At 37.4% G+C, this 26,672-nt stretch overlaps 1 protein-coding gene across 2 annotated transcripts in view; it reads right to left on the reverse strand.

The window, feature by feature from the left end:
* The window catches only part of PTPRO (protein tyrosine phosphatase receptor type O), a 243,943-nt gene that overhangs the window by 92,210 nt on the left and 125,061 nt on the right, over window positions 1-26,672 (reverse strand). For both annotated transcript variants that reach the window (XM_086714005.1, XM_086714006.1), the window contains exons 2-4: window positions 17,551-17,824; window positions 2,554-2,712; window positions 674-826 (exon numbers count right to left, since the gene is read on the reverse strand). In XM_086714005.1, coding sequence (XP_086570131.1) covers window positions 674-826; window positions 2,554-2,712; window positions 17,551-17,824 — 586 coding nt within the window. The remainder of the gene's footprint in view (window positions 1-673; window positions 827-2,553; window positions 2,713-17,550; window positions 17,825-26,672) is intronic.

A 26,672-nucleotide genomic window follows, 5' to 3' on the forward strand; every position in this document is an offset into this window, starting at 1 on the left:
CATCTTAGAATTCAGATTGGCAGGGCCTCAGGGGTGATCTATTACAATCCATTCCCAACGTTCATATGAAAGGCATCTCCAACATTCATAATGAGTAATTTAGGCAAAGGTAATGTCATTAGGCACAGGTAATGTCAACTATATTGGAATTCGTGACAGGCATTGAGTATGTGCGTATTTATGTCCATCCATCCATCCATCCATCCCATAACCGTGCTTCGTATTAGTGATGCTACTAAAATTAAACACTCCAAGTTTTAGATACACATGAATCCCAATATTTTCCTTGAATAATCTGATATTCTGTACTAGAACATCTCTTATCTGTTTATCTGCCATATGAGCATTTTACCAGGTTATAGAATAATCGATGTCTACTTGGTCATGTTAAGTCACTTAATTGTAACTTTTAGTCATATCATGTACTATTTTCCAAACCAAGATTGTAAGTCTATGATTACATTGATATATTTTAGATTTTTTTTTTTTTTTGGATATTTTACTCACCTCTTCTTACACTGATAGAGAATTTGTTTAATACTATTACAAATATATATGTATCTCATTTCTTAGCTCTGGAACAGAATTTTTCTTAGAATGATAGAATATTTATATGCAACAAACATATAACTTAATTGTTTTTTCACTAAATTTGGTTCTTCAGAAGACTTACCAGTTCTATGTTGTTTGGGTTCATGACTGACTCCACTGTACTCCACAAGAGTACTTTTATTAAAAGTTGCCTCGGATACCAGCTGAAAAGTGATATTACTATAACATATTCCTGGCAGCCAGTGATTAAATACTGTTTTTCCCTTAAAGAAATCTGCGAAGAAAAAAAAATCAATTATATTGCAATTCTGGTCTCCTAAATGCCACGTCTGTTTAGGAAGTTCTAAACAATCATAATTAAATTGCCATAAAATAATATCCCCTTCAACTTCTGGCATGGTCAGTAATACAAACTTGGCATAAGGTTAGAGGTGAAAATTTGGATCTTTCGATCCAAAATCCTGAAAAGCTTTTTCCACAAGAATTGGATACAATTGGAATTAAATTTTTATTGCAGGGACATTTGGTGCATTAAATGGAGAAGATAATATATAGAAATTATCGAGATTAGGTTTATGCTAGCCATTTACTTTATGATAAAAATCAAAGATAGTTTGCCACTTTATGACTTAGGAAAAAATAATTTTATAAGACATGTTTTCACTAGGCTCACTTGTAAAAACTGGCCCATTCTTAAAGTAGAATGGTTTATCTGCGAGTTGGCAGATAGCACTTGATCAAACACAGAAGAAAATACAAATCTGGATTTCATTTGGAAAACACTAGGAAAATAATAAATTTAAGATTCCAATCCAAATCAGGAAGAAACATGGCAAAGAAACTAAAAATATCACTTATTGAACTAAAAGCCAAAAATAAACAATTAATTAACTTAAAAAGGAGAGCATATTAATTAACTTATTTTAAAACTGCTGGCTTTAAACTCAACAAAAATTCCACAGACCACATCTCAGTCATTCATGAACTTGGATTTGCAGGCAATCACTAAGCAAATAAGGTCCCGTTTATTATTTTGCAGATAATCTGTTCTCATGGAAAATAAAAAATGTGATTAATTTGTGGAGTTCATGATTATATTTATTTCATTTTTTAAAGTTTCAAAAACTATAAAAATCGATGCATGTGTTTTAAACAATGTCTCATAAAAATATTCATGGAAGAAACGAGTTTGTAAAAGCAACAAGTCAAAAGGACACTTTTCTGGATATCATGCCCTGTGTAGTTTGGGACCCATTTTCCAGCTCCCTAATACATGTTTCCAGTTATAACCAGCCAACAGAGAAATGTTACATGTCGTATCCTGAGAGTTCTAGGTTCCTTTCCTTCCCAATTCACTCCCAATGGAGCTGAATGCTCCTCTTCCACCCTTCCTTCTCTATCCTCCTCTAAGAGTCTACTCAGAGAAGTTGAGCAGGTTTTTTTTGAGATTGATTCCCATAGGATTGTCTTTCTCCTTTCCCATCAAGACAGTACAAACAATGAAACCAACTTTTGTATTTTAATGCATGAAATCATTTAGCTGGTCATACAGATAAAAAATACATCCAAGGGTACACAAAAGCATTATCATTTGCCTTTGAGAATAGTCTTGGACCACCTCCAAGTCAAACTTGGTGGAAGGTGACTTTCTAGCTTCTTAGTTCTAGAAATGCCCTTCTAACACACCTGGAAGGAAGTGGTAGGGTGACGTGTTTCTAAGCTTAAGTTTGAATTTACTTCTTGTACCAGACATGCTGCACATACAAAGTGGTAATAATTTGAGTATTTCTTATGCTTATGCATTGCACGTGGCTCTAGCAAACCAGATGTTCTAAGATTCATGACAACAAGATTTTCATTAATTAATACTTCTTTGTAATGGTTCTTTCATGGTCAGATAGTGAATCCTGAGACCTCTTTAGAGCAAGAGAGAAGACCTTTTGGCAAACATCATGTAAAAAGGAATCGTTATCATTCAACACTGTTCCTTTTGCCTCTTACCTTTATATAGCATTGTTCGGAAGTCTTTACCTTCCCAGTAGCTTATGTTTACTCTTGTGAAAACATTATATTTTTCTGGATAATGAATTTCAAACAGGACTCCTGTTTCAGGAGAAGGTTTATAGTCATATATTGAAACACTGGTTACAGGTAGGGGTTCTGCAGAAGGGAAGTACATGGAGAAAGGGGAAGTGGAGGAAAAGGGACAAAAATCATTATCAGTACTTGAAAGTAGCAAAAATTATGCCTATCAAAACCTTATATACTTTTATTATCCATGAGCATTAAACTGCTGCATACTTATGAGCTGACTGGTCTACTTAGCAGTAACTAACAGAATACATTTATAAGGTGTTTTGTGCCTTTCAAAGAACTTTCATATTCATTTTTCCACTTGCCTTCGCAACAACCCTGAGAACTAAGATGAGCAAATGTAAATACTGCCATTCAACCGATAAAAATAATGATGATGATTCAGAGACTTTAAATTATTTGTTAAAAGCAACTTAAGTATGTGGCAGAGCCGATGTCTTCAAATTCCTAGTTCATTTTTCTTTTTTCCAAGCCAAGAAAACTTGATATTAAAAACAGACCTGCAGCAGAAAATACATCTGGCCCTGACCAAGGATAAATGTTTGTGTCATCTTTTATTTTTGTGTGTGAAATTACTACTTATTTTTCTATATTAAGTATATGAATGCAAACCATCCTAGGTTGTGAGAATCATAATTTATGGTGTTTATCAAACCCCTCTTCCTGCAGAAGTTTGAAAAAATGTTCATTTATATTTCGCTTGACTTATTAATTCATTACAAACTTTTTAAATACTCATTTTTTAAAACTGCAATTTAATGTATGTGTGCATCTCCTCCATAACACGTTCTTCAGCAAAAATCTTGTAAAAAAATTGAACTCCTGCGCCCCTCTTATGGTGCTGTTGGATAAGTTTTACTTGAATTCATTTTATTCGAGAAAATCTTTTAAATAACTTAGTTCGGAGTCAACTATTGTATTACAGAAAAAAATAAATTTGATTCAAAGTGTTATCATTAGCAATTCTTGGAAATCATCTATAGTCCAAAGGGAAGCAATATCCTTACTTTAAATTTTACACTTTTAAATTTTCAATTTTGATACCATAGGACATCAAAATTTAATTTAACTTATTCCACAATTATCAAGTACCTACCTTGTTTCAATCTACTTTGTCTCAACCAATGAAAAAAAATATTTTTCATTTTGCCCTCCAGGATCATAATCTATTTTAGCTTTTGCTTTTGATTAAAGAGATCCAGGAAGGATTGAAGCAACATGTTAAAGCTTTGTTTTTTCCTGGAATTTTCTTAAAAAACCAAGCCAAACTATCAAAAAGTCAGGAAGGGCCTTCAGATTAGGGTATATATTGTGATCATGTCCCTGTAGACTACATGCTATATTCTCTGGTTAAAATGTTTCTATTTTATCTTTGATATGTCCTGAGTCTTCCTGCTTAAAGGTAACAATTACAGAGTGAATTCACTTTGTCATGTTAGCAAACCCACCAACCAACCCCTGAAGACTCTTGAGTATTGCTCTTTGATTAATGCCAAAGAAGTTTTGAACTATTTGAAGGTCTTTCTTTCAACCCAGTCCCTTTACTAACCCAGGGAGTCTACCAAATCCACCTACTGCCTCTGGATCTAAGAGAACCAAAATGAAAGCTAACAACAAAAAGCAGCCACTGAGCACAGACTCTTCCAGGCCTGGAGTCCTGTTTCCCACCCTCACCAGGGTTCTGTCTATGGAAAAGTGAGAGGCCCACCCAATCTTTCATTCCCTGTGGCATGGAGTATGCACGTCAAAGCCACAGCCCAACTTTGAAATTCAAGAGATAGATGAGGATTACAGCATGGGTATTTTATTTTGTGATATTTTTTTTTCTGCTGCAAGTTACTTAAATTTCAACTAAACGAATTTTAAAAATGCCTATTTGCATGTTCGCTTCTTATAGTTCTCTGAGCTTCAACCTAAGTGACCCAGGTCAGCTATAAATTCTAAACTGCAAGCCCAGGCATTACAGAGGCAAATTCAATCCAAGAATTACTATTTTCAATAGCACTCAAATGCATTCTCTAAAAATGTTTTACTGTCTCTCCAGTTCCTTCCCTCATTCTTTTTCTTTTTTGCAGTTAAGGGGTGTGCTATAAACCAGAGCTGTTATTATGTGTTTTTCAGTGATGGCAAGGTTAAATTCTGATCTAATTCAATATTCTTTCCTCTTTACACTTCCATTTCTTGCCTTGGGGACCAGGCTGGACTAGATAAAGAAATAAAATTGTTAGAATATGTGTATCATTTATTACTTTTGCTTGTTTATAACTTTTTTGTCCTCAATCTTTTTATTGTTCCAGAAGTTCAGCATTACAAAATATATTTGTAACTCCCTCATATAACTTACTCAGATCCTATTTGCCTTCCCACAATGGCCAGAAGTCAATTATTACTCTGAATCTGGTGGTTATCTTCTGATGTGTTTTTATTTTTATATTTATATGTGTACGACATCCATGTGAAATGTTATTTTACGTGTTTTAAAGTATGTTAACGGTCTCATATTATATGAAGCATTCTGAAGCTTACTTCTATTACCTATCACTGCTTTTGAGATTTGTCCACCTTGATTCGAGTATTTCTAGGAAGTTTATTTTAGTGTTCACTTTAGAATTATACACACTATACTGTTTATCTGTTATTTTGTTAGATAGATTGCTTTCAGTCATTCACTTTTGCAAATAATGCTGCAATAATCTTGGGACATGTTTCTGGAAGCTGGAAATCCTGGATAGTATGGTATGCACATCTTCAATTGTATGAGCTATTGTAAAAATGTGTTCTAACTTTCTGTCAATTTGCATTTCAATAAGCAGTGTATGATAGTCCCTCTTTTTCCATATTCTTATCCAGCACTTGCTCATATCAGCCTTTTTAATTTTTGCCATATGAAATTTGCCATGTGAAAGTTTGTTTCTTTTAATTCATGAAAGAGGTTAATTATCTTTTCTAATGTTAGTCATTCAGCCTTTCTTTTCGTAAAATTGGTTCTTTTGCCTATTTCATGGATTCTTTTTCCATATTCTTTTGCTAATTTGTAATACAACTTTTGTTGTATTCCACATTCCCACAGGTTTTTTTTTGGTTTGTTTTCTTGTGTGTGTGTCCTGTGCCTTCCTTCTAGATTTATCTTCCTTGTTAAAACACATCACTTAATAGTTATTTAAGTTAGAGTCTAAGTGTTAAATTCTCCTAGACTGTGTATTCTGGACAAGTTCCTTATCTTCATTCTTGATGTAGTTTAGCTGGGCATAAAATTACAAGATTTCCTCTTACTACTTTGAAGTTATTGCTCCATTGTTTCTTTAATCAATTACTGTGCAAGAGAAAACTTCTGTCAGTTTTCCTTTGTAGATACGATACTGGTTTTCCTTTGGTAGGTTCTAAGCTTTTTATTTATTCTTGGTAATCTGCGGTTTCACCATCACATATTTAGGTGTTGTCTTATTTTTGAATTACGCTACCAGGTATTTGGAATGCTTTGTCCATCTATAGATTGATGTCACTCTTCAAGTCTTGGAAGTTTTCATAATCAACTCTTGAAATATTGTGCCCATCATTTCCTCCATTCTCTTTTTCTTGAACTCTTAACCTCTTAGAGCCTCTCCCACCTTCCTACCTGAGAACTGTAAGGCAATTATAATTATAAAGCAATCACACAGTATTATCTTTCAGTTTACTAGCTATTTAACTGTTTTCAGTATAGAATTTATCCCATCTACTGAATTTTTTCAATTAAATTTAAATTTGATGCATTCAGATAATTTGTCTCATCTAACCAATTAAATATTAAATTAAATAAGTGTATTTTTAATTTCTAAAACATTTATTTTATGCTTTTTTGATGTTTTTGCTTAATTTCTGCCAATCTTTGCTTCATAATTTTTTAATCCCTTTAAATTGATGCAATTCTTATATTTATTTCTTTGAATATATTCTATGAATATATTTATTTCATAGCATACTGTACATTTGTTGTCAGATTGCTATATAAAATATAATTTGCAATGTTAGAGTTGTTGTTTTGATCTTTTTTAGCAGACATTTCTTTGTGTGTTTTGAAATGCAGGCCCTAGGCTAATTTTTTGTTTTCTTTTTGTCCCATTTCTTGTTTCCTGCTGTTGAGGCAGTTTTAGCCATAGCTTTATTTTAGCTCACCACATCCCCTAGTCTAGAAACAGGGCACACGATGTTACCTGAAATTCTTGATATTGTGGGAGATAGAGTGGCTATCACAAATACATTCCAAATTAGAGGGTAACTAGCTTGGTCCTTGATAGTAAAACTGACTGTGTGTGTTCCTTGCATCTCAAGGCCTCCATCTATAATTGTATCACAGGCAGAAAGCATCTCTGCTCCAAGCAGAAAGCCTAGCTCAGTGCCCATGTAGTATGAAGAATTTCAATCCATATTCTACTGGGGCCCAAGATCAGGGCTGTCTTCTTTCAAATATAGAGCACAGAGGCCCCAGGGCTTCAGTGCACCTCCTTGCTTGGAGTTTCTGTTGTGTTATTCTTAGAGACAACTAACTTATTTTTGAGGCTACCAATGTACTTACGGTTTTCTTTTTGCTTTGTGGTAGGAGTAAAGAGTGCATCACAAGCATGTATTTACTACATTATTTTTGCTGGAAATCCTAACATTAAATGCCCATTTTTTCTTTTAATCAAAAAAATTTTAATGACATTTAATATGATTATTTTTTTCTCATTAGGTGTCCCCATAATAAAATCTGATGTTTAAATTGAAGACTGTTTTGTGTTCCTTAATTACCTTTGAATCATTCATGACAATCATGAATAAGAAGTTTCTTAAAGTTCTGTAAGTGACTATCTTAGATGATGAAGAAACAAAACAAATGTGGAACGAATACTATTTTCAAGAAAGTGGAATTAGCCCTTTGCTTATGGGTAACTGCTAAGTGCTGAGAGGTGCTTCTTTCTGAGATTGCTCTGTTTTGATGGATTAAAACTAAAAGAGCTGTTGGGTCAGTGACCAGTATCCTTGCTTTTGATGTGATCAATCTAAGAATCTACCTGTTCTAACACATTTCTCTTGAGGGAAAGAAACCTGTGACTAGACCCTCACTTCTGATGGAGAAAAAAAAAAAGACTGTTCCCAGGTCCCAGGCCAGAGTTCCTAACTTATGTTTAGATGGTGATCTGGAGGGACACCTGGGCGGCTCAGTTGGTTAAGTGTCTGGCTTTGGCTCAAGTCGTGATCTCATGGTTCATCAGTTTGAGCCCCGTGTCGGGCTCTGATCCTCTGTTTCCCTCTCTCTCTGTCCCTCCCCCCTGCCTCAAAAATAAACATTTAGATGGTGATTTGGAACCTAACCTGACATCTCAGCTCTATTCAAGCAGGCTACTGAGGTGAGATGGCGGCAGCAGCCTCCTGTGGTCCAAGAGTCATGGCTCCCATCACACCCATAAGCTTAGTTCAAGTCTTCACCATTTCTTTCCCAGAATATTTCAACAGCTTTCCAAATTATTCTCCCTGCCTCAAATCTCACCTGAATTTTTTCTACTTGTTTCTGCTCAAAATCTTTAAGCCTGAAGGCTACCTGGTGCTCTCACTTTTGTCAGAATCTCTGCCTTAAACCAGTTACTTCTACCTCACTGCCTCTGCCCTGCCTAATCTGTGTTGACTCTCTTTTGCTTCCAACCCCTTGAGTAATTTTCTGTTTAATTACATTGGTATTGTTTGTATTTATTGATCTTATATTAAGTGCTACACATTTTGTTAAGGAGTTTATTTTAACATTTCTCGCATTACAAAATATTGACGTTGTTTTACAGCACCCTCTCCCAAATCAGCAAACGTACGGCCCCCAAGACAAATCTGGCTTGCCATTTGTCTTTATATGACTTGTGAGGTAGGAATGGCCTTTACATTTTTGAATAGTTGAAAAAATTAACAGAAGAATAATTTTTCATGACACATCAAAATTATATGAAATTAAAATTTTGGTGTCTTTAAATAACGTTTTGCTGGAACACAACCATGCTTGGTTGCTTCCATACTGCCTATGGCTGCTTTTGTGCTGCAACAACAGAGTTGAATAACTGCAACAAAAAAAACCCCAAAATAATTATTATCTAAGTCTCTACAGAAACCCCAACCACTGGGACAGATTACAGACTTAGAAACTAAGATTTAAAGAAAATAACAACCTATCTAATGCTACACATATGGTTTCTAGATTTCTTTACTTGCTTTAAAGTTCATACTTTGAACCATTACTCAAATTACCTGCTGGACAATTTGCCCATTCCAATGCACGATTCAGGATTCTATGACTTGCCACTCTGGTATAATAAGGAGCTTTCCCCAATCAGGTCTTACTATGTCATGTCTTTGTATCTGTCACCATTCCTCATCTCTTACAGAAAGTCTACACTCCTTTGTAAGGTAGTCAAGGTTCTTCTCAAGTTTTCTAGCCTCTTTTCCTATCATTTTCTGGAACCATGGATGCTTGCCATCATAACTCCTTGTAATTTACAAGTGGGTCATGCTATGCAAGTCTCCATTCTTTGCAAATATGCTTCCCTTTGACTCTGTTGTAATGTTTTACATTCTTTATTCATTTAGCAAATTTTCCTTAAATTTTCAATACATTTTTCTTCTAAGGTGCCTTCCCAATGTTTCTTAGGAGAGCTGGGCAGTCTCTCACATAAATCTCTTACAGCATTTATATTTTTGTAATGGTTTGTCTGTTTTTTACACTATAGTATACCATCTTTCAGTGTGGGTATTTATCTTTATTTTTCTAGAACATAAGACGTGACATACAGAATGTGCACAATAAATAAAATAAAAACTCATGCATTATTTTTATTTATAATACATTATATTTGTATAATGTATGGATATATGTTTATATTTGTAGAATATATTATAAATATTATATTTGAAGAGTGTCTCTAAAGTGTTTGGCAATGTTTACAACTACTCTCTCTCAGATTTTACTAACCCATGAGACAGGGGGATATAAATAACATTTCCCCAATTTTTAAGCAATTGTTTTCATGTATTAATGTATCTATTGAGAAGCAACTTCTCTCTAAAGCACAGACAATATACTGAAGGTTCTCAATCAATTAAATATTAATCAGATGTCAGAGCCTAAGGGTTGTAAAATTCCTTTGAAATGGCCAACTGACTTCTTTGTGCTGATTTTTTTTTTTTTTTGCCATGTTTCTCAGCTTTCTCTAAGAGCATCAGACTCAGAACAGCTATAGACAAATAGCAAGGGACTGCCCCAAGGCCAGTTGCTTTGTCATTGCTTATTTCATCAAGACAAGCATCTAACACACAACAAATGACTGCAACAAATATACCTTTTATTCTCAAAAACAATGTGTCAACTCCTTGAGCAGATACTATGCATGTTTCCTAAACTTTAAAAAGAACTGCCTGCTATAAAAATAAAGATGGCAAAAAACACATCATTAACTGACAAATAATGGTAATTTTAGAGCTCAAAACTAATCTTAGTCATCATGTACTTTAATTCCCACTTTTTTTTAAAGGACGAAGCTGAAACCAAATGCCACCTAATGTCACCTCATGTCTAGGGTCACAAAGATATTTGTGCCTTAATTCCCAGTTCTTATATTCTGAACCTATTATCCCTTTTAAAATCTGGGGGGATGTAACTGAGTCTTTAAAAATGATGGGGCGCCTGGGTGGCTCAGTCGGTTGGGTGTCCGACTTCGGCCCAGGTCACCATCTCACGGTCCGTGAGTTCGAGCCCAGCGTCAGGCTCTGGGCTGATGACTCAGAGCCTGAAGCCTGCTTCCGATTCTGTCTCCCTCTCTCTCTGCCCCTCCCCCGTTCATGATCTGTCTCTCTCTGTCTCAAAAATAAATAAATGTTAAAAAAAATTTAAAAATGAGATAGAAGATGAGAGATAAGAAACCATCATTAACGAATTTTTGCTCTTTAGAAATCAATGTAAATTTCCTCTTTCACTTAGGATGTAGAAAGCTACAAGTCAATGTCACACTCAACCCCCAACAAGAAGAAAAAGCTAAATAATCCATGAGATCATAACTTTTCTTGAACCTATCAGGGAAGTGAGGTTGCCAGGCAATCGAATGAACTAAATACTCAGGAGTGGCAAGCCCCCTGTAGACAGGAGGGACTTTCTCACCTGTAGCAAAGCATGGCAGGAAGAGGAAGGGCCCCATTAAAGCAGGAAAGAAGACAGCAACTAAGATCTTAATGAATTCATAAGGGCTGAGTGTGTTTCCAATGACAGTTTAGAACTGCTTTGTCCAAAAGAATAGTTATTAGCCACCTGTGGCTATTTTAATCAGACTCAGAATGAATCAAAATTAAATAAAATTCAAAATTAGTGGCTACTGTACTGGACAATGCAGATATAGAATATTTCCACCACCTAAAAGTTCTAGGACAGAGCTAGTTTCAAATGATTGGGAGTCCCAGACACAAGTAGAGTCCACACTCTCTTTCTAGCTCTTATTGTGGGCTTTAATCAGGTGCTCAGGAGAATATTGAGGGTAAGAGCCTCCCCTCCCCCCAGGGGGTTGGGGTGGCACAGGTATGCAGGTGATAATTTGCTCCACTAATAGATCACGTTGAAACCTTACTCAATTCCCTGGATCTTTCCTGAATACAAAGCAGAAGCCTTAAGGCACTGGGGAAGGACAGAAACAACTTTCTGTTCAAGTTCTCAGGCAAAGATACCCCCTTCTGAGGGATGGATAGAAGTGAAAGAGTCTGTTCCTGGGACAGGGGCAGAATCTCCCTTGGACCTATGATCATGCACTCATACAAAGTAGAATTCTACTACTACTGGGGAAAAGACAGAAATTCCAACCCAAGTAGACTAGCTGTCAGTGTATAATGAGGGGTAGGAATGCTGACAATTTCCCAGCAGGATCACAGGATCTGCCTAAGCCCGAGGCTGGATCAGGAGAACTAAAAACCTCCCTTACGCTCACCAAAAATTTAGCGCTAGTAAAAAGCAACAGCAATCCATTGTGAGAAGAGGGGCAAAATCATGGAGACCAGTGGTGCAGGTGTTCAGGACTTGTCGATACTGAGGGTAGAATTGGAGCACTGAGAAATATACTCAACCACTGCTGGCAGAAAACACTGGAAAAATTTGAAATCTGTGATGAACTGAAAGTGACAATACCTTAAACCCAGCTTGCCTCAATCTCCCACACTAACAGTCTGGCAATATGGTAGATTAAAATTAAATCCAACAATATAAATACTTATGTTAAGTATAAATGCTCTAAGCGAGCACTGTCAAAATTGGTACCCACTAGCCACATACACTACTGACCACTTGACATGAGGCTAGTACAACTGAGAAGCTGAATTTAAGCTTTATTTAATTTTAGTAAACTTATGCTTAAAAGTTATATGTAAACTTTTATATTGATTATATACTGAAATAGTAATATTTTAAATGGAGTGGATTAATATTAATTAAAATGTCATTAAAATTAATTTCACCTTTTCAGAAAATTTTTTAATGTGTCTACCCCAAATTTAATATACATATATGATTAACATCCTATTTTTATTGGATACTGCTGGTCTAAACACTCTGCTTAAAATTCAGACATTTTCAGATTGGAAAAAAAAAGTACAATGCTAAGAAACCCATTTACATATAAAGACATAAGTAGGTTGAAAATAAAAGGATAAAAAAAGTATACCATGAAAAGACTTAACAGAAGAAAGCTAAAATATCTATAGTAATAGCAGATAAAATCAACTTCAACACCAAGCATATTTCTTGGGATAAAGATGGCCATTGCATATAGAAAAAAATGTCATGCCTTTTTAGAGCTGGTGCATGTGTCTCAGTCCTGTGCTCTCCCACTGCCTCCCTAAAACCCATACAGTCCACAAAGGGGGTGTTCCTTGATCAGCCGGCTCTGGTGGCTTGGGGGCTTCTGTCCCTGGGCCCCACAGAACTGTAACAACTGGAGAGGCAGCTGTTAGCAGGCTCCCATCCTGAGGGCACTGCACAGGCAGTAGACTGAAACATACCACTGGCGTGTCTGTGACAAAGGTTTATTTAGTTGTCCTGGAGCTTCAGCCTGAAGGGCAGTCTTCAAGTTTGCCACACATCTACAGACTGCGCAGAGAACTTAGATCAGGCAATTCCATTTTTGTAATCTTTCTAAGTCTTGCTACAGCTTGCTAGTACTTCCCAGAAAGGAGCTTGTATACCTGTCTGGAGCCCTGATTTTTACAACAGTTGTCCAGAGGACTCTTCCAGATCAACTGGTTTGGAAGTCAACAGGGTTTACAGTTGTGGTGCCTCAGGACTTTACATACTTGCTCACCTTAAAAGCTTCTGCCTGAGAGCATGGCTTCCAATCAGCCTGAAACTAAGTGTTTACTGAGATCCCTCCCTTTAGAACACTGACAAATCTTAGCACTCCCACTGGGATCTCCACTGACAAATCTTAGCACTCCCCTTAGCATCCAACTGGGATGCAACAAGAATAAATCAAGCTGCTTAGCTGATCACAAAGGTTCAAGAGAAAACCAAGAGCTAGGGCAAGGTTGAATGATAATATTCTTCTCCTGACACAAGGCCACTCCTTCAAGACTGGGAGAGACAGTTGTTTTACCTAATACATAGATACAAATACAGAGAGTCAAGCAAAATGAGGAAACAAAGAAATATGTTCCAAACAAAAGAATAAAATAAAACCCCAGGAAAAAAACCCTTAATGAATGACAAGTAATTTACCTGATAAAAGGTTCGAAGTAGCCGTCATGAAGATGTTCACTGAACTCAAAAGGATGAATGAACAGTGAAAATTTCAACAAAAGACATAAAAATATAAGAAATTACCAAACAGTAGTCACAGAGCTGAAGTAGGCAATAACTGAACTGAAAAATACACCACAAGTATTCAACAGCAAACTAGATGAAATGGAAGAAAGGATCAGTAGAAAACACAGCAGTGGAACTCACCCAAACAGAGAAACAGAAGAAAAAAAAACAATAAAAAAAATGAAAGTGGTTTAAGGGACCTGTAGGACTGCATCAAATAGAATAACATTTGCATTCTAGAAGTCCCAGAATGAGAAGATAGAAAGAGGCAGGAAACATATTAGAAGAAATAATGGCTGAAAGCTTTCTTAACCTGAGGAAGGAAATAGACATTCAGGTCTAGAAAGCCCAGAGAGTTCCAAATAAGATGAACCCAAAGAGATGCACTCAAGATACATTATAATTAAAATGTCAAAAGTTAAAGATAAAGAGAGAATCTTAAAAGTAGCAAGAGAAGTTTCATACAAGGGAAGCCCCATAAGACTATTAGCATATTTTTCAGCAAAAATGTTATAGACCAGAAGGGAGTGGCAAATATATTCAAAGTGCTGAAAGGAAAAAACTTCCAACCAAGAATACTCTATCTGGCAAGGTTGTCATTCACATTTGAAGGAGAAAGAAAAAGTTTTCTAGATAAGCAAAAGCTAAAGGAATTCATCATCAAAAGAAAGGACATTAATTAGTTATACACACATACACACACACATAAAATTATTGTTATCATCAAAGTATGATAAAAAAGACATTAATTAGTTATATATATATATATACACACACATATATATAAAATTATTGTTATCATCAGAATATTTGGGATCTGACTAGACATTTTTCCAAAGAAGACATACAGGTGTCCAAAAGGCACATAAAAAGATGCTCAACATCACTAAGTATCAGTGAAATGCAAATCAAAACCACCACAGGATATCACCTCACATCTGTTAGAATGGTTATTATCAAAAAGACAAGAAATAACAAGTGTTGGTAAGAATGTGAAGAAAAGGGAACAAATATGCATGGTTGGTAGGAATGTAGACTGGTGCAGCCAGTATGGAAAACAGTATGTATATTTCTCAAACAATTAAAAATAGGGCTACCAGAGAGCTACCAGATCCAGAAATTCCACTTCTGGGTATTTATCCAAAGAAAACAAAAACAGTAATTCAAAAAGATATATGCTGGGGCGCCTGGGTGGCGCAGTCGGTTAAGCGTCCGACTTCAGCCACGTCACGATCTCACGGTCCGTGAGTTCGAGCCCCGCGTCAGGCTCTGGGCTGATGGCTCGGAGCCTGGAGCCTGTTTCCGATTCTGTGTCTCCCTCTCTCTCTGCCCCTCCCCCGTTCATGCTCTGTCTCTGTCTGTCCCATAAATAAATAAAAAAAACGTTGAAAAAAAAATTAAAAAAAAAAAAGATATATGCATCTCTATGTTCATTGTGGAATTATTTATAATGGCCAGGATACGGGAACAACCTCAACATCCATCAACAGATGAATGGATGAAGAAGACATGGTGTATACCTGTGCAGTGGAATACTACTCAGCCATAAAAAGGAGTGAATTCTTGCCATTTGCAACAACTTGGATGGAATGTGAGCATATTCTGTGAAGTGAAATAAGTTAGACGGAGGAAGACAGATACTGTAGAATCCTGTGTATATGAAAATCTAAAAAACAAACAAAACAAGGCAAAACTCACAGATGCAGAGAACGGAATGATGGTGGGGTGGGCAAAATTTGTGAAGGGGATCAAAAGGTACAAACTTCCAGTTATAGAATAAATAAGTTATGGGATGTAATGTATAATGTAGTGACTATAGTCAATAATATTGTACTGCATGTTTGAAAGTTGTCAAGAGAGTGAATCCTAAAAGTTCTATTGCAAGGAACAAAATTTGAGACTCACTGGTGACAATAGTAACTGGACTTGCTGTGATGATCTTGCAGTATATGCAAATATCAAATCATTACGTCGTACACTTGAAACTAATATAACTTTATATGTCAAATGATACCTGATTATAAAAAACGAAGACATGGTAATCTTAAAAGTTTAAAGATATAAGGTCAAACTTCATGCAGAGTTCAAATTATGCAGAGCATAAACTAAAAGAAGTGCAAGGAGAAACAGACAAATCCACAGATATAATTGGAGACTTTCACACACCACTATCCATCATTAGAACAAGTAGACAGAAAAGTAGTATGGGTAGAGAAGGCTTGAGCAACCAACTTGACCTGAGATGTATCAAAACTTCACCCAACAAGTGGGTACAGAATACATCCCAAGATAGACCATATTTGCGACCATAAAATGAACTGAAACAATTTTCAAGTAATTGAAATCATATAGAGTATGCCTTTTGATCACAACAGCGTTTACCTAGAAATTAATAAAAATGTTTCTGAAAAATGTCAAACTTTTGAATATTCAACACACTTCCAAGCCCACATGTCGGAAAAGGAATCACAAAGGAAAATAAAGATATATTTTGAATAGAACTCATTGCACATGCTAAAATATCAATGAGATATTATAGAAATCTCTTACCATGTACCTACTTATCATTTACTTACTTATCAAATGTCTTTATGAACCGTTAGCTCAAGGGCTGACTGCTAGAGCTTTGTCTGATCTTGAGTGGCTGAATGCATGTTCACGAATGTTAGGTCAGCAACACTTTTATTTTGCTTTGTCTTAGTCTTTTTTTTCCTCTGCTCTTTCTCCCGTTACTTGCTCAACTAAATTGAATTAATATTTATTGTTCACGTATTAAGTATAAAATTCATGCTAGGTGCTTATGAGATTGTGAAGATGAATAATGCAGGACTTCTGATTTCAAGAAATTGTATTATAGCCATTGTATACTTAGATCTGTTGCCATACCTATTAACTCTCAATTCACCTTTTTTCTGCAGCTTGTTTAAAATAGTATTTTAAAGAACAGGAAAGTTCTTCCTTTAATTCTAGTAGGTCGTAGATTTGTTCATTATATCTATAAACCTTGAAGGTCTTGGGTGTGTGCCATTCCATTCCTAATTTTTAGGATTCAATATTGATTCTGAGACTCTGCCAAGGGAAACTTTAATTAATTTTTGACAGACATATTAAAAATATGTCTCCTAGCTTGATTCTGAGTTCTTGCTTCCTGATGTTTCTCTTTCCTTTCATCCCAAGAGAAAAATATCATGATGTTCTTTTCCTTAATTGTGGCTAAAATGATTGCATGTAGCTGACATTTAAAAAATCGCAGCCACTGGAAAATCTGCACTAAAGAACAATAAGCAAAAAGAACTCCACTGAGCCATTAAATTGCTGTAGTGATAAATTCTACCATCTTATAGATAACAGTTTTTCTTTCAACATATACCTCAACATATTCAGTAGAGCTGTATCTTAGTTTGAGATTAGATATTAAAGTTCCAGAGAGTAAAGTGAAAATCACATATAGTTAAAATCACTCCTAAAAATTCCTAATATCAGCATCACTTCTTTACTTTAAGACATGGGCTACTGAAGGTTAAAATGCCAATGATTTGTTTTTCTTGGTGTTTTTCTTGGGCAGTGGAAGCCAAGGCTATTTTGAGGGCGAGGTCAAGAATAGAAACTGATAAATAATGATATCTTTTCTCTCTCTCTCTCTCTCTCTCTCTCAGCTAAAAATGTATAATTAATTTTGAGCAGGTGAAATATGAGTATAAATTCATTGTCTCAAAAGTTAATATGAGAATATGTGTTCTGGAAAGAAATAGTTTAGTTATGATCATACTATTAAGTTATATAGCAAAAAATTACATGGCCCAATCATGAATCTAAAATTGTCATTCTGTCTCAAAGCATACTATTTCACTGAGTTTAAAGCAGAGTTTTTAAAAATAAAAGGGAACAGTTAAACATTATAAAATGCTGGCAAGCAGCTGTACTCTTAATATAAAGCAGAACTTTGAATTTACCTCACCTGACTTCAAGGCGATTGATCTTGCCATTCTGGGCTGCCTTCCTTTCAGTGAGAGCCCCAAGAAAATATACCCCAAAAAGAAACACAAGAGGATGATATTACAAATGATGCTTACTTGTTAACACAGTGATTGATCTGGATGGCTTGGTAACCACATTTCCATTTACCACTACCAGAGTGATTATGTAATAAAGGCCATGATAATTAGCCTTAAAGGTAACAGGAGGAGGCAAAGTGCCATTGAATTCCTCAAATTCGAAGAAGTAATTTTTTGATTCCCCCGTTATCTTCACGACATACACAGATGATGGACTCGTGACATCTGAAGATTCTAAAGAGACAACGATGCTATTATCATCTTGAACAGTTACGCGGAATGTTGTGGCATTCTGTTTGAGAGAAGAGAAAAAAAAAGGACATGAAGGTCAAATTGAGATTATTGGCAATAAAATTATGCTGAGATCATTTTTCCAAAACTAGTATTTGTGATAAGCATCACACAGGTATTTTAGCGTTCAGGGAAAAGCAGGAAGAGAGAGATTTAACCCTTTTATGACTAATGATCTTCTCAGGCTTTCGCTTTTGATTCTTCTCCATTGAAAAGCTGCTTTCCAGTTCATGGATTGTGTCGTGTAATAAACACAACTAAAAAATCATGGAAATGAGTAAAGAATGAATGAATGAAAATCATCTTGGCACTGAACTTCCAGAGAAGTCCTTGGTTTCAGCTATTCTGGAGAAACTATATGGTTTGAAGCACTCTATTTTACATTGGAAGGAGTAATGCCGTGGTAGTCCCAGGGAAATTCTAAAAGCATGTTGTAAGGCAGTTATTTCCTCTCTCACTTTTCACCTGTCAGTTCTGAAAATAAAGTCAGGACTGAGAATCCTGTGATAATCCTCCTCATTAAAGGTTAGCCAATCTTTAATAAGAAAAGCTAAAATGCTCTTTGAAGAAGGAACCAGACTGAGGATCACTGGGATCTGTGGGAACGGCAGTGGTTAGGGGAATGAAAACTGCTCCAAGTCTCTAGATAAATGTTTATGGACAGCATTTGAAAAGTCATTGTGTACTTGGTTTAAATATTCCTTCCTGATTCTTTCCCGTACTGTACAAGCAGATTCAGTCCTTCTGCTCTCTGACATCAAACAAGACTCATATACTTCATATCAGTGCTGCTCCATTTTTATTTTTTAATTGTTTTATTTTTTTAAGTTTATTTATTTTGAGAGAGAGCACGTGCATGTGCACACATGTGCGTGCACAAATGGGGGAAAGGCAGAGACAGGAAGGGAGAGAGAGAATCCCACGTGGGCTTCGTGCTGTCATTGCAGAGCCCAGTATGGGGCTCCATCCCAGGAACTGTGAGATCATGACCCGGGCTGAGATCAAGAGTTGGATGCTTGGGGCCCCTGGGTGGCTCAGTCGGTTGAGCGTCCGACTTCAGCTCAGGTCACGATCTCACGGTCCGTGAGTTCCAGCCCCGCGTAGGGCTCTGGGCTGATGGCTCAGAGCCTGGAGCCTGCTTCCGATTCTGTGTCTCCCTCTCTCTCTGCCCCTCCCCCATTCATGCTCTGTCTCTTTCTGTCTCAAAAATAAATAAACATTAAAAAAAAATTAAAAAAAAAAGAGTTGGATGCTTAACCGACTGAGCTACCCTGGAGCCCCACTGCTGCTTTGTTTTTAATTTATCTTCTGGGTCTGTGGGGTCCAAGGAAGTTACTTCACTGCTCTGAACCTCAGATTTCTCTTCTGTGAAAGTGGGACACAAAAACTGCTAATACTTGTTTAGGACTTACATGGATCCAGATATGAAGCTATGTAGTCTATAAACGTGATCATCTCATTTAATATTCAAAATGACCTCATGACATAGGTATTATTTTTCAATCTCAGTTTGTAGTTAAGGAAACTGAGGCTCAGAAGGATGAAGTCACTTGCCCCAGGCCACACATCTAGTTTGGGCTCTTAAGCACTTATCACACAAGTACCAAAATTGAGTTCCATTATTGTTCCACATATTTATTTATCTTCTCCTCTTGATTTCTTTTCCTGAGTCTGACACACATACACAACTGGTAAGTCTCTGTTAAATGAATGAAAGCATTGCTGATTGCATTAATTATACGTGGACATTTGCCTCTGAGAATTAACCTAATGGTACCTCACACATTGTCAGTAGCCAAATCATGCATACAATACATATATCAGCTCCCTAAACGAGGTTAAAGTGTACCTAAAAATGTTTTTTCTTATTATTTGGATTTTTTAGAAATCTAGTGTTTACAGGTCCTAGTATTTGTAAGGAATATCTGGCCATTGACAGAAGTTTAATTCTATGTTAACATTTAGTAGATTTAATTGTGTTTATGATATTATAACCATACTAGACCCCAAATCCTCTAGGACCAGGGGCTGTGTCTCATTGCTAGCTGCATCTGGAGTTCTAGGACCACTGCCTGGCATATGCTAGGTGCTTTGTGATCCGGTCAGTCGTAGGCAGGTCTCTCTAATATAGAACAGTCAGTATGGACTAATGTTTAAAATGTACTTTTATCCATATTGTCTCTCATCCTCAGACACATGGGCAGATTTCTAAAATTGTGTTCTTTTGGTAAACATAATAAACATATAGAAAATGGGACCCATTCATATTGCCAGTGATCCAGATGGAACTGTGACGCTAAACCAAGCATTGAATATCCAGTAACACTGAACTCTGGCTTTTATTAATTATTGGTTATAAATACTGGTTTACCAACTCAGAAAACGGTTAAGTTTACAAACATCAGGTTCATAATGACAAGAGTTTTTTGCTCTATGTTTTATTTATTTATTTTTGAGAGACAGAGAGAGAAAGCATTGGGGGGGGGGCATGAGCATCAGAAGGGCAGAGACAGAGAGGGAGAGAGAGAATTCTAAGCAGGCTCCACGCCCAGTGCAGAACCCAACTCGGGGTGCCATCTTATCTCATAATCGTGAGATCTTGATCTGAGCCAAAATCAAGAGTCAGAAACGTAACCAACTGAGCTACCCAGGACCCCTGCTCTATGTTGTAGTAGCCAATAACAAAGTTTTTGAGGTAATGAAAAGAGGGATAAATAGACTCAATTTTGTAAAGTGTTTAAGAAACATATATCTAATGGGTCATGATGCTTCACAGACAGTGCAATCTTCCAGGGAAAGAGACTAATCTTCCAAAATCTAATGACAGCTTTGGGCATGATTGTATCAGCCATGAAAATAAGTATTGGCCCATGTGCTCCCAGGTTGCCAAAAATAAATCAGGGTAGGCTAATCAGATTCAGTCAGTGGGACTAATGAGAATAAGGCAGCAGGCCAAGTGAGTCTAGGCAGTGAGCCTAAAGAAATGTCATCATGCTATTTCTTCTCTGTCCTCCTTGCTTCAGCTTTTCCTGGAACCTATATTCAGGAGAAAATACTGAATGTATGCTACAGACATGTAATCCTTGCTGGGTACAGCAAGAAGGAAGACTTATAAGTAATAGAAATGGATAAACTTAGGCAAGGCCAACATGGATTTATTTGGTGGATAGAGAAATATTTAAAACTTTTTTTTTTGAAACCGAGTAATAGTATTGCTTGACTCTGCAATGAAAACATTTTTACTGAAATTTCCTTTGCATAATAAAATTTAATACAGAAATTTCTCCGCTCCAACACCCTCATTTCACACTTGAGAGAACAGCGGTGCAAATGTCACACAGCTAATTGATGTCAGAACAAGGTTTAGGATCCACACATCCTTACATCTCCTGGTATTTCTCTTTCATGAACTAGAGGTAAGTTGCTTGAGGCAGCAAAGGGAGCCTGGGTGCTTGGCCTCAGTAAGGAAGGGGGAGCCCAGGAGCCTATGACCTGTTCAATGGTCAGTCCCAGGGAACAGAAGCTACTGGAGACAGAGCGGGCAGCACTAAAGAGCAGGAAAATGCAGGATGAGTGCCTAGAATGTGGGACAAGGAAGAGAACTGGCCTCAGAGATGTTGGAGTCAGACGTCTTAGGAACATCTCTGATAAACACAGCAACTGTTACGTACTGATCCCCTAATCTGGATCAGGCTTTGCACTTGGCATTTTATGTTTTTTGGTTTTTTTTCATTACAACAAGCTTTAGAAATAAGTGTCATTTTCCCTATTTTACTCAGAGAGGTTAAATAATCCGCTTAAGAACACAGCAATAGACTTGGAATCAGAAGGTTTGAGTTTCTATTCCTTTGCTGCAGCCTATTATCTGAGAACACAGGGAAACAAGATCTCTTAACTTCATCTTCTTAATCTGTAAAACAGGGGTGATTCCTATAACTCATGGGCTTTTAGTAAGAATTAAATGGCTCTTATAAAAATGTTAATAGAATGAACTCAATAAATATTGGTTGTACTTCAAAGGTTCTGGTGTTTTAGTTAAGTGCTGAATCCCTCAATGACCGTTAAACTATAGAGGTTCTATAAACATCCATTTAACTAACTTCAAAACTCTTTGGGACTCTGTAATCGTGTTCACTTGATGTTATATTTACAGAATATTGGAGAGCTATCCATTTTGTCAATTCAACAACAAACAAACATTAGCTGATCTCCCACTTGGTAACAGATATCTTGCTGGGTGTTGGCGACAGGCTCTGGGGGCACTTGAACTCCTGGAGCTTGGACTCTAGTGAGAAAGGCTCACTCGAATGCATAATTTTAACACTATGTGAGTACTGCTAGTCTAGTTACAGACTTTGAAAGCCTGTCTGGTTGATGCCTGTTTTTTCTGCCTGGCTGGAATCCCTTCTTAGACTGCACCTCCTTATTTTGGAGCACTGTTTCTTTCCCACGATAAAGCCAATAAGGGGTCCGATGGGGGTTGCTAATAGTGCCCTACTCCCAGGTCAGTACCTTGACTCAGTCTGGGTGAATCATATTGCCCAGTCCTCCCTTCACGGAGAGAGCCATAGGGAAGCTCATGTGGACCAAGTCAGCCAACTAGAATGCTTTCTCTGAAATTTTATGACTGGAATTAATGGGAAGGAGCTTTTTTCCCCTCTGGTGCCAAGTATGTATGGATGTAAATCTGGAGAAGTCAGTATCTATAATTTCTGTCATGAAGAAAGAATTGGGGGAGAATCCCTGATTCTGAGGCCCTGGTTTCTGAGGCCCTGGGGCCCGGTCTGAGGCCCTGGTTTCAGACGTTCTATGGCCCTGCCCCTGGGCAGTTTGGTGACCTGAGTGAATAAATTCCAGTTTATGGCTTAAATCAGTTAAGCTGAACTTCCAAAACTTACAGTCCTGGTCAATACAAGAGAATTGTTCAGTGCTATCGCCATGTAGAGAAGAAAGCAATTAATTCGGCTTCTGTGATGGGCGTGAGGGGAAGGTTTCAAGGTGGAAGTGATGCTTGAAAGAGGCTCAGGAGTTTACCAGGGAAACAAAGGTCAGAGAGTCATCTAGAGAAATGGGAAGAAAAGGCTCCACAGTCCTCTGTGGTGGCTGGATCATAGTAGGACCTTCAGAGGGGAGGGTAGATAGCCCAATTTAAGATGTGAATTTGAGTATTTCTTGGGCCAAAAGAAATCGTGGACTGTTTTAATGTAGAAAAGTGACATGATTAGGTCACAGTTTAGAAAGGTCAATATAATTAGGAACATGGGCCAGTATAGTTAGGAATTGCCCGAGTAGGACCACCTAAGGCCAGTGGACTGTTAAGGAGGCTGTTACAACCATTCAGGGAAGACCCGATGAAAGTCTAAGAAAATGCTGCCTACACCAAATCTGCCTGTGTGACCTGCATCCAGAACATTATCAATGCTCCACTGGTACCCCAATCAATGATTAGACTTATGAGAGGGCATTTTAGAAGGAACAATTAGAATATTCTGCTGTGGTAAGGTTACCACATAAGAAGTAATAGGATGCTCAATTCTTTAAAATACTAATTTCAATGCTGTCTGGTACTTATATAGCATTTACGGCCATACTTCTCTGCAGACACTATGTAATTCATCCGCTTAGCCTCCTGTGCAGCTGCAGGAAAACTTTTCCAGCAACATCTTCTTTCTTTTTGGTTTCTTCAGGAAGATCAAAGTCCCAGAGCTGTCCTGACAGGACCGAGCTCCTCCTGACACTTTCTCAGAATTATGCACAGCACTCTGTCGGAAATCGTCAGAACAGAATTTGGATGTTGATCTCAAAGGCTAGGGATGGCCTCCCACTAATTTTCCATTATTTGTGAAACCTTCAGATGTGTCTTGAGCAGCAAGCATATATCAGGAACGGTGCAGGATGCTGGGGATTCACTCTATTTAGGAGTAAAGAGGAAGACAGGTAGTATGTGCCTTTGTCCTCGCGAGCACTGCGTCTGACCAAGCATAGCGATGGTGATGATGGTAAGGATGGTGATGAAATCACAGTAAAGAACACCAACTTACACAGTTATGTGCTTGGTATGTGCCGCCAGGAACTGCTGTGAAGCTCCTCCAGCAAGTTGCTGGTCTTTACAATCTTCTGTGTAATACCAGATTTCTTTGTATGTGACCTAAATGTATGTTTTCAGGTGGAACATGTCAGCTCTCCCTCCATGCCTGAGTCCACACTCGTGACAGTTCAACCTCCATATTTTACATGCCTACATACCTTCACTTCTGTTTTTATGATTTCATAATGCAGAGTCCTCATCTCTTTTGCCTCTTTTTTGGCAAAGGGGTCCACACTCACACGTCAGGCAGGTGATATAAATGTGAGAAGCGGTCTAGTAGAACAGGATTGATGGATGAAATAGCAAACGGGAGGGTGCACACATTACCTAAAAGCGTCCTTAAAATGCACAATTATAACAAAATAAAACTATGCTGGCCAAAGAAAACACATTTGAAGATCAGTGTCAGCCCAGAGGCTGACAGCTCATTACACCCGAACTTGTTGCACTGCCATTTCCTTGATCAAACACCTTATCTTTGAACCGGCAGCTTCCGATCATACTCTTTGCTCTGCCCAACCAGAGTGCAGAATGGTAACAGAATTCCGTTACCCCCATGCATTCATTTAAAATAAATACAAATGGCATTTCCTTATCAAGTTACCATGTATGTATGTGTTAACTGGCATTTTATTTTTATTTATTTTCCAGAGAAAGAGAGCTTGAACATATGATGGGGGAGGGGCAGAGAGAGAGGAAGAGAGAGAATCCCAAGCTGGTTCCTGTGCTGATGCGGGGCTCGATCTCCCAAACCGTGAGATCGTGGCCTGGGTTGAAATCAAGAGTTGGACGCTTAACTCACTGAGCACCTCAAATGGCGTTTTATTATATACATATGAATGCAGTAATGATTTCCTGATTCCCAATACGGACTTGTGGTGGAAGCTGTACAGAACTCTTAATTTTGGAGATTAAACAAAACATGCCTAAGGAAAGAACTTAATCTGGCATTTTTAAGTTGGAAAAATTATGTTATGCTGCAGAGATGTGCCAAAATTCAATGTGATATTTAGGAAAACAATAACAACCATATATCACATTTTATATTTTATAAAGCACTTTCAAACACATTTTCTCATTTAATCCTCAACCCGTCTCGTGAAATCATTATCTCACTTCACAGATGAAAACACTGTGGTGCAAAGAAATTAAATGGTTTCTCCAGGCTACTCTGTTATAATGGGGAGGAGCTGGCGCTCAAGGCAATTTTTTTCTTTTTTTCTTTTTTAAGTTTATTTATTTGTTTTGAGAGAGAGAGTGAGAGTGAGTGTTGAGTGAGTGGGGGAGGGGCAGAGAGAGAGACAGGGAGAGAGAGAGAGAATCTCAGGCAGGCTCCACACTCAGGGCCGAGCCTGATGCAGGACTCGATTCCACAACCCTGGGATCATGACCTGAGCTGAAATCAAGAGTCAGTTGCTTAACTGACTGAGCCACCCAGGCACCTCAAGGCAATTCTTTAACTGCAAATTTTATGACTCTATAACACTACAGTCCCCAGATTGTAAGATCCTGGAGCCAGAATTATTTCCCAAACACTACTTTTCATATCTGTATTTAATTGGTGGTGAACTCCCTCAGCACAGACCATGACTTATTCCTCTAGATTATGCTTGATAGATACTCCAAAAGGCTGGTGTCACAAAAGAGGCAACTTTGAGAGAGAAAAAGAAATTCTGGAGACAGGCAAACCCGGGTTCAAGTCCCACTTAAGTGATACCTTCACATTTTGACTCTTTGAACCTCAGTTGCTTTGGGCAGATGGCGGTAATACTAGAATGACTGGGCTTTTGAAGAAAAGCAAACAAGACTATATGTGTGCATTATTTAACCCAACACCTACCACTTAGTAGATTCTCCAAACACAACTAATTGTTACTACGAAATTTCTGATCTGCATTTTCACACTGATTTTCTTTGGAACGTGTAAATTTTAGAAGTTGTATTTTCTTAGGACACTAACACCATGATTTATACATGGTTCAGCAGCTCTTCTGCCTTTCAGGCTATTCATCCAGCAATCAGTATTACCCCTTTTTGTGGCATCATGAACAAGAGCATCCAGTATTTCTTTTTCTCTTATGCCTGCGTATAAGCCTGTGCTGCCCTAGTTGACTGAAGGTTACCATGGGAACAGTTGTGAAGCTGTGCCTGGCTGATGATTGACTCAGGAGGAGGTGGGTCCACAGTCCAGGAAGCCACAAAATACATTTGTTCTCAACAGTTCAATGATCAGGCCACTCCTAAAAATAGGCAACATTCTTCTGGTTTAATGTTTTTACAAAAAATAGGGGTTCCTGGCAGGTTAATTCTATCCGTGAAACAAGTGTTACTTTCATAAAACGAAGCACTCAAAAAACGTAATTTTGCCTGAATTTATTATTCCCCAAACCTCTTTTCTATCCTTACCAGTATTCATAGTTTTAAAAGAGTGTTACCTAAGAAAGATGCTTCTGAAAAATGTAGCTGTCCCACTTATTGAAAGATACTGTGGAAGATGATGGTGCTAATCATTTATTTTAGAATGGATGAGTTCAGTGAAATTTCCCCACAGGCATGAAGTGTCTCTCCAACTGTGACACCAGTTAATTAAATCCTGATGATAGCTAACAAAGAGTGCAGTCTCGTTACTAAACATGTAGTTCACAGCATATTTAGATGTGACCTTCATGACCTTTTGTGAGCACTGACCTTTAATGCCCCTGAGTTGTTAACATCCTCAGCAGCAAAACTGCCAGACCTTCAAAGCATATAGTTTCCTGTG

The sequence above is a fragment of the Puma concolor genome, chromosome B4 (assembly GCF_028749965.1).
Source record: "Puma concolor isolate L17-30 chromosome B4, mPumCon1.1.hap2, whole genome shotgun sequence".
Classification (NCBI taxonomy): Eukaryota; Metazoa; Chordata; class Mammalia; order Carnivora; family Felidae; genus Puma; species Puma concolor.